Source organism: Rattus rattus, chromosome 8 (assembly GCF_011064425.1).
Source record: "Rattus rattus isolate New Zealand chromosome 8, Rrattus_CSIRO_v1, whole genome shotgun sequence".
Classification (NCBI taxonomy): Eukaryota; Metazoa; Chordata; class Mammalia; order Rodentia; family Muridae; genus Rattus; species Rattus rattus.
The window spans coordinates 38,996,735-39,005,788 of NC_046161.1; the positions used below are offsets into that span (position 1 = coordinate 38,996,735).

Consider the following 9,054-nt stretch of genomic DNA (forward strand, 5'->3'; position numbering starts at 1 on the left):
AGAGCCAAGTGGATCTCTGTGAATTTGAGGCCAGCCTGGTCTACAGAGAGTTCCAGGTCAGCCAGAGCTACACAGAGAAACCCTGTCTCAAACAAACAAACAAACAAACAAACAAAACCCCAAATAAATAAAACTTTCATAGAACAAAACTAAATTTTAAATATGGACGAGGGTGACATCCCTGCCTGATTACCAGTGTTACCCTTGTCCCCCCTCCTGCAGGGGGCTTCCATCTCAGCTCTTGGTAGCACGTTCTTTACCCAGGCGTCTATGTTTTCTCTAGCACTTCCCTAAGCTCTGTCAGTGTCTCTGCCACACCCTCACATGGCGATCCAGCGTCTACCCCCTGCCTAACTCAGAGTCCTGCTTGGATCATCTTTTGAGGGCAGAACCCACAACTTAGCTCTGGGGCTTGGAGTGCTGTCATTGTCTCTGCCCCTGCTTGCCTCCCGCCTGGGAAGTCACCTTCAGGGTTTGGGGCTAGAGAGAATGACATGCATATGCCATTGACCTTGATGTTTTAGATATATGCATAAGGGAACCCGCTAAAGCGGTGACTCGCACAGACACCATCAACGACACAGGTCGTGGGTCAGCCTTTATTGTGAGAATTAAGTACAGTTAAGAGAAAAATCAGCTTTGGTGGGACTTCGGGGGGTGGGGGGCTGGCAGGGAGTGTTGGAAGCAGAGAGAGGGGTACTGTCAGGAATGGACTCAGTGAAGAGGGCAGGGAGAGGGAGGAGAAGCCGGTGACTGCTGCCTGTTTGGAAGAGCCTAGGCTGCAGGAGAGCCTTCATTTGTGGGCACCCAGTGCCAGGGCAATGATAAGTCCCACGACCAACAGGAACATGGCCACAGACAGCAGCACTGTGATGACCACCATGCCTCCTGTCCGGGCCATTCCTAACCCGATAGACTCCATGTTTCTTCCTGTCAGAAGAAGATAGGGAAACCTTTGTGAGTTGAGGGGGGGTCCCTAGCCACCCTGTGGTTTGCAGCTTAATCCAGCCACCAGCATCAGTTCAACTAGTTATCCAGCCAACCGGTCAAGCCAACATGGACCTCCCTCCCAGCAGTGCTTGGGAGCCACCAAGGAGATCTAATAGGACCTCGTCCCTCTGCACAAGGAACCTTTAGTTCAGCAGATGAATGAACAGGAGGTGACCATACCAAACACTGCAGGAGAGAGAGTGAGAGCTCTGAAAACAGTTTAGGTAACTTGCTCTGGGGGATAGAGCCGGAGTTCAAGGAAGTGTGTGGCCACTGAGGTGTGAGAGGTAGGCATTTTACTTACGGGGAAGCGTGGACATGGGAGTCTCTGGACTGGACTCAGTGGACATCCCCTTCTGTACTCGGTAGGATATGCTTTAGAGGTGGGAGTTGAGAGAAAGCAGAGACCCCCAGTAGGTATCTGGCACGTGGGAGGAGGGGTTCCAGCCTCCATCTTCCAGTTAGCCTCCCATCTGTGCCCTCCTGGGGTGGAGGTTCACATTTCATACCCTTTAGCTGCACCCTCCCTAACCCATGCTTACCAGCAACTCCCTACTCTCACCCCACCTCCGCTCCCCTTTCTGTGTCCACCCCCACGGGTGTCCCTTGGTACCTACTAGTATTTGGTTCCTGGTGTGAGGTTTGTCACCTGATATGCGCTGAGCCTTGTGACGGTGAAGCCTGCCCCGCTGTCCACCACGCTCACAAGCTCCCTGCGCCCACGGCACGGAGGCACCACAAAGCCCGACTTAACCACTGATGGGAAATTGGAGTGAAAGGCAAGATCAGTTTTCTAGCAGTCCACTCTTGTAAAACGGTCAGCTTTTGGGTGTCGTTAAGAGGAGTTGAGATGAGGAGAATAAATGGGTACAAGGGAGGCCTACCTTTGCTGTCATTGGCTCGCCGGACCATCAGTGTGGCATTACCTCCGGTGAGGTGACAGGGGGGCAAGGCAATTAGCAGGCTTTCTGTTAGCGCTGGGGACAGCAGACCAGAGAGGCTTGAGATGTTGAAGTCTGTTAGAGAGCCAAGAGGAAAACCAGAAAGAGTTAGCCCTCTCTTAACTCAGAGCTGGGGGTGTGGGGTGGGGTGGGGTGGATGGGTGATCATTGCAAAGGGTGCCGAGACAGAACAGGACCGTATGGATATGACCGCCAGATGGCAGGCTTGAGCTGCAGATGGTGGGTACGCCGCCGCAGTGCTTGGGAACTGGACTAGACTTTGGCATCCAGTCAGTCCCCAGTCTCGCCCAACCCACACAAACCTTGGACCCTTCCCCGTATTTCTCTACTCCTAGATCTGGAAGAAGCCCAGGAATCTGTCACCTGATCCCTACCACAAGTAACTCTCAACCCCAGCCAGCTAGACCAAAGCTCTCGTTGAGAGCCCTGGGAGAGACAATGCTCTCAGTCTAGAACTCTGAAACCCTCCTCCCTCCCACCAGAAATAGAGACCTGCAGCCCCCGGAGCCAGGACAGCCAGCAGAATCAGAAACAGGCGCAAGGTCTGGACAGGCAGTGTGGATGCCATACTGTGCTGGGAACTGGATCCTGGGACAGCTTCAGGCAGGCTGGAGCTTCCTGGGGCCAATGAGGCCCTGCCCCAGGGTGACTGATTTTTGTCTTGGAGTGGGAGGGGCTGCTGGGAATCCAGTCCAACTTGCCCCTTGGGCACTGTAGCCTCAGGGAGGGCCCCCAGACAGGTTTTTCAGGATGGGGAGCTGGCCCTCAGGCCTAAAGGGGGATGCTCTGGCTGGGTCCTGGCAGCTTAGTTAGCTGCAGGGGAGTATGACTCTGGAACTCCCCTGTCTGAAGCACAGGGTTCCTGTACATGTGTCTGCATCCTGGAGGTAGGAGTTTCCCTAGGAGGGCCATGAGTTCTAAAATTGCCCTGATATGTAGGAAAACCCCCAAAGATCGAAAGGGCTTTGGTTAGTAAGGATGAGAGAGAGGAGATTGATTGGGTAGGGTGGGGATAGCAGAGCCAGAGAGATCCAGTTCTGGTGTTAACTGAGGCCCAAAAAACTGCCGCTCTGGGAGAAGCTGAAGGTGTCAGTGTGAGTCTTGAGATTTCTCCAGAGGGTGGAGACAAGGGAGGTCTGGGAAAGTTACCAAGCAAACACTGGTCCAGTCCAGCAAGGGTAGTGGGCAGTGCTGTATGTACAAACAGACCTGGACAGCAAGGGTTTGTTCAGCTGGTAGAGAGTAAAGAAGAAAAACCTCAGGAAACAAGAGACTGGAAGATCCCGAGTTTCAGGTGTATTTTGTCTTGAGGGGTTTGTATTGTTTGTTTGTTTGTTTGTTTTTGCCAGCCTAGGTTACACAGTGAGTTTCTGGTCAGCCTGGGTTACACAGGGAGACCCTGTCTCAAAACCAGTCCAGCGAAACAGTGTACACAGTGGTGTACGCTTTTTAATTCCAGCACTCAAAACACAGGGGCTGGAGGATCTCTGAGAACTTGAGGCCAGCCTAGTCTACAGAGTGAGTTCCAGGACAGCCAGGGCTATGTCGAGAGATCCTGTCTCAAAAAACAAACAAACAGGGCTGGAGAGATGGCTTAGTGGTTAAGAGCACTGACTGCCCTCCAGAGGTCCTGAGTTCAATTCCCAGCACCCACATGGTGGCTCACAACCATCTGTAATGGGATCTGATGCCCTCTTCTGGTGTGTCTGAAGACAGCGACAGTGTCCTCATATATAATAAATAAATCTTTTAAAACAAACAAGCAAAAATCAACAAGAGTAACAACAAAAGCAGGGAGAGGTGATGGTGGCCCAGGCCTCTAACTGAAGCACTTGGGAGACAGAAACAAGTGGATATCTGTGTTTGAGGCTAACCTGGTCTATAGACTGAATTCCAGGACAGCAAGGACTACACAGAGAAACCTTATATCAAAAACAAACAAACAAACAAATGAACAAACAAAAAGGTTGGGGATTTAGCTCAGTGGTAGAGCTTGCTTGCCTAGTTTGAAGCGCAAGGCCCTGGGTTGGTCCCCAGTTCGAAAAAAAAAAAAAAAAAAAAGAAAAGAAAAGAAAAAAAAACAAACAAAAAAGCAAAAACATAAACAAAAACCAAACAAAAAATAGTAACAAAACCCCTCAGACAAAACAAGCCTGTAACAACAAAAGATGGGTCTGAGGGCTGGGGTGTAGATCAGTGGTGGACTATGTGCATGTGGCTCTGGGTTTCGACCCCTGGGATGACAAGACAAATACTATTTTCTGTTGGGGAAAAACAACACCACCAGCCACAGCTTCTCTGGCTGCTTCCCGCCCTGGGCTAAATGAGAGAACAGATGGAGGCTCTCCAGTCGTGGAAGAGCACTGTGAATTCAGTCACCCCTCCTCTGGACACTGGCCAGGGGCTCTGCAAGCCCTCGTGAACGGCACTGCTTTTTAAAGATGTGGAACCCGAGACTCAGGTTGTCACTACAAAGTGGCTGCAGGGGCGTGGCTTCTCAGATGGGATAACTCTGCAGGGCCTGAACTCAGACGGGCAGGGTCTGCTCTAGGAACCACCTATTTCCCCCAGTCCCAGAGAAAGGGTTGGGTCCTAGTAGAAAAGTGGGGGCCGTGAAGGGCTGATGGGGTTCTGTCCTTTCCTCCATGGTGGGTAGACTTAAAGTCTTAGATGTGTGTAGGGGGCATAGAAGACAGAACTTAGGGGCTCTGGTAGGGAGCAGGAAGAGCTCGCACCTGAGTGTCTCCAAATTTACCGTGCAAGGGACTGCCAGGAAACTGGATCAGATGCAGCTTCTGATTCGGTGGGTCTGAGGTAAAACACGAAACTGCATTTCTTTCAAAAATTTAAATTTGCATTTATTATTTTGGGTATGTGGATGCCCGTATGTGTGCCACGGTGTATATGTGGAGGTCATAGACCAAGTTGTGGGAGTTGGCTCTCTCTTTTCACAATGTGGCTTCTGAGGATCAAAGTGTCGATCAATCAGTCGTCAGGCTTGGTGGCAAGAGGTTTTTTGTTTTTGTTTTTGTTTTTTTCTTTCTTTTTCTTTTTTCGGAGCTGGGGACCGAACCCAGGGCCTTGCGTTTGCTAGGCAAGCGCTCTACCACTGAGCTAAATCCCCAACCCCGTGGCAAGAGTTTTTACCTGTTGAGCCGTCTCACGGTTTCCTAAAACTTCCTAAGGTGCTTACAGGTAAGGCAGAGACACTGACTCACATTTGGAGTTAGCAGATGCTCTACTGGTGTATACACTCACACACACACATACACACACACACATACACACACACACAACACACACTCATACACACACACTCATATACACTCATACACACACACTCATTTACACTCATACACACACATACTCATACACAGACACAGACACACACTCATACACATAGACACACACATTCACACACACAGACACACACACTCATACACATAGACACACACATTCACACACACAGACACACACACTCATACACATAGACACACACATTCACACACACAGACACACACACTCATACACACAGACGCACGCACACACACACACACACACAGACACACACACTCATACACACAGATGCACACACAGACACACACATACACACAGACGCACGCACACACACACACACACAGATACACACACACACACACAGACGCACACACACACACACACACACAAATGCAAAACAGGACAGAGGTCTTCAAGCTGCCAGGACAGGCTGCCTTTGGGTGGAGAACTGGAACTGAGTTCTGCTTTTCCGGCTCCTTGGCTTTTGTCCCCTTTCGATGAGATCTTATCCTCACTTTACACACAGAAAGATCACACATGAAGGAGAACTGGCAGTGGGGAAGAGGGCTACATGGTGGGGTGTCAGGGTCAGGAGCTCTTCCTGGCAAGCCTCAAGCCTCAACATAGCACAGTGTTTACATAAGGGTTTAGGAGCTGTCTCTTCCCATCTGGGCTAAGGAGGAATCGGGGAGAGGATTGGTTTACTGCGGAGCAGAGCACATAGGTTCACTCTTAAGCCCCATTTGAAATTAGAAGTGAGACAGAGTGGGAATGGAAAGAACAGATCTCTGGTCACATTTTTAAAGGGATATGAGGGTACTGTGCCTTTAAGCCCTTCCATCTCCCTCCAATACCCCCCTCACCTTCCCCACCCTAACCCTCCCCAGGTTTCTGGAGGAGCAGAGTTGCGTCTTCTCCCTGCCCTGCCGAGCTGCTCACTGGCTGCTCTGGAGGCTGTGCTTTGCGGTCTCCATGGAAACCATTAGTTGCTAAGCAACTGGAGCATCATCTGTGCTGAGCTCTCGCATCTAATTATCCCATCACAGTGGCTGAGAAGGGTTTGGGGAGCTGAGAGGAGGGGGAGGCCCAGCACAGGAGCAAGAGGATAACTCTTTAAGCAGAGTGGCTTCACTGACAGTACTGAGATCATTTAAAGTCACAGCACCCTGTACCTCTGGAGGATTTTCTAGTGGCTAAGTAAGGGAATCAGGGCCAAATGTCTGGACTCTCTCCCCTAAACCCTGTCTTCTCCTTGATTCTTGAATATGAATCCCCTCAAGTTCCCTCTCCTTCCTCCTTACATATATGCTCCTCAAGCCCACAGACATTTATTGAGTACCAGGGATGCCCCTGGAGTAAACGAGGTGGTACCGCTATGATAAGTGGGATAAGTTCTTGCCCCTCGGGGTCTTCACTTTCCTCTTCTGCTCAGCCAGCTTTTAAAACAGACCCCCTCTTCTGGGACTGCAGTCTATGTCACCTTCTTGAACTACGGTCATTCTGCAGCCTGAAGAATTGGGATCAGAACCAAGGTCTGCCTGATAGATCCACAGTCCTACCTCAATAGGTCTCTACCTCCCAGTCAACTAGAAACACATGCCTGTCTCACGAGGCCAGACACTGATGGTGGTCGTTGTACTCTGGTGGTGAGTGTTGACTTACAACTTTGGGTGAGCTGCTTTGAACCTCTTTTTTTTTTTCAACTTGAAAATGGGAAGGTTGTGTTCATTTCTCTTGAACTGGGGTCTAATAAGACATGACAAGCATAAAAATGATTTAGGGCAAAGATGCAGAAAGATGATTGACACCCGAGATCCAGGAGCACAGTGGACACCCTGAGGGCTCGGACCTAGAGGCCAGAGGTGATGCTCACCAAATGCTGGTTTGTTGGAAATGTTGAGAACCACTCCCTAAATGTCTGAGGCTGGACCATTCCCTAAATGTCTGAGGCTGGACCATTTCCTAAATATCTGAGGCTGGACGATGCTATAGCCAAAAGGAAAATTCCATCATTTGGGCTTGGAAGAGACCTGAAAACACTTTTTTTTTTTTAAGGCCAAAATAGCCATTTGCCCCAAACAGTTCATCTTTTGACCTTGGCTAAGTTATCTCCCTTGATTCTTCAAATTGTAGTTGCCATTTCAAGTGGATTTATTTATTTATTTTAAACAGATTTATTTATTTTATTTATATGAGTTCACTGTTGCTATCTTCAGACTCACCAGAAGAGGGCATCAGATCTCGTTACAAATGGTTGTGAGCCACCATGTGGTTGCTGGGATTTGAACTCAGGACCTCTGAAAGTTGTAGTCAGTGCACTTAACTGCTGAGTCAGCTCTCCATTCCACCCCCTTTGTAAATTTACTTATTTTATGTTATGAATGTTTTGCCTGTGTGTGCCTGTGTGTTTTGCCTGTGTGGGCACCAGCCCAGATTGGAAGTCAGGCCATCAGATCTGGGGAACTGGCGTTATAGATGGTTGTGAGCCGCCATGTGGTGCTGGGAACTGAACCCTGGGCCTCTGTAAGAGCAACGAGTACTTTAAACTACAGAGCTGTCTCTCCAGCCACTATAGTTTCCACTTCTATAGAAATGAAATAAAACCCATCTCGTGGGAATATGGTGATTATCAATCCAGCTAATTTATTTAAGGGTGCCTAGGAAAGTATCTGATTCAATAAATACTGATTTAAGTGATCCATCTTGTTCTCCTCTCCCCCTTTTAAGATTTTACTTTGGGTGTGTGTGTGTGTGTGTGTGTGTGTGTGTGTGTGTGAGAGAGAGAGAGAGAGAGAGAGAGAGAGAGAGAGAGAGAGAGAGAGAGAGGAGAGAGAGAGAGAACACCATCATTGTCCTCAGACACACCATAAGAGGCATTGGATCCCATTACAAATGGTTGTGAGCCGCCATGCCAGTGGCAGGGTTGAGGGGAGGTGGAATCTGCATTTGGAAAGGCTGAGGGACTTGAATTAGTCTCACACCTAGAAACTACAAACCAAACTTCTTCTTCAAGGAGGGGCCTGATGGTAGCCTCAGCTACTCTGGTGGCTGGCTGACTTATATCCTTTGCTGAAGGTTTGAATTTTCGCCTTTGAGATTCTTCACCAAAGTTCTGTAGGGGTCATTCTGACATGGATCCCCCTGGCAGTATAGAGGACAGACTGGCACCTGGTCAGATATGAGGTGAGGAGACTGAGGAACAGAACTACCCAAGAGAAAAGAAAACTGAGTGGCCAGGCCGTGGCCATCAGAATAAAAGGAGCAGACTGTAGTGGCATCTCCATCAGTGGTGACAACAGAACAAATGACCTCCAGATTTATGGTTCAGATCAGACTTGAATGGCGGGGTGGACGAAGAATGCTCCCTGTGGAGCCTTTAAGTCGGAGGTGTCATGATTGCAGGCTTCCTCCATGATGACCCATAATGCTCCCTGCTTCCTGTTTCCTCACATTTGTGATTGTGTGGAACCTCTTCCCGTCATGTCAGAATTAATCTGTGCGGCCAATAGGATAACCCCAGAGGTGGCCTGGTGAGCTGGTGTGCACCCGTAGCTCTAACTACTTGAGAAGCTGAGGTAGGAGGATTGCTTGAGCCAAGAGTTTGAGACCAGCGACATTGGAAGTTTAAAGGAAGGATGATCAGAAGTTTGAAGCCAACCTGGTCGACGTGAGACCTTGTCTCAAAAACAAGAGACAGGCAAGCAGATAGGAAGGAGGCGGGGAAAGAAATAGAGCTCAGGGGCTGGAGAGATGGCTCAGCGGTTAGAGCACTGACTGCTCTTCCAGAGGTGCTGAGTTCAATTCC

General features: G+C 49.4%; 1 protein-coding gene across 1 annotated transcript; it reads right to left on the bottom strand.

Moving 5' to 3' along the window:
- Positions 1–585: 585 nt before the first annotated feature.
- On the bottom strand, positions 586–2,059 carry Upk2 (uroplakin 2). Its single transcript, XM_032910242.1, has 4 exons — positions 1,875–2,059; positions 1,608–1,746; positions 1,295–1,365; positions 586–930 (listed from the first exon to the last, which is right to left on the bottom strand). The coding sequence occupies exons 1-4, from the start codon at positions 1,900–1,902 to the stop codon at positions 794–796; spliced, it is 375 nt and encodes a 124-aa protein (XP_032766133.1). The 5' UTR covers positions 1,903–2,059; the 3' UTR covers positions 586–793.
- Positions 2,060–9,054: the final 6,995 nt, after the last annotated feature.

What these genes read in the sequence shown, in the direction of transcription:
- Upk2 (XM_032910242.1), bottom strand. Translation starts at nt 1,902, where the DNA reads ATGGTCCGGCGAGCCAATGACAGCAAAG. An exon ending in ACACCAGGAACCAAATACTA is followed by an intron (nt 1,366 to 1,607) that starts GTAGGTACCAAG and finishes CCACCTCTAAAG; the next exon opens with CATATCCTACCGAGTACAGA. An exon ending in TCCCATGTCCACGCTTCCCC is followed by an intron (nt 931 to 1,294) that starts GTAAGTAAAATG and finishes TTCTTCTGACAG; the next exon opens with GAAGAAACATGGAGTCTATC.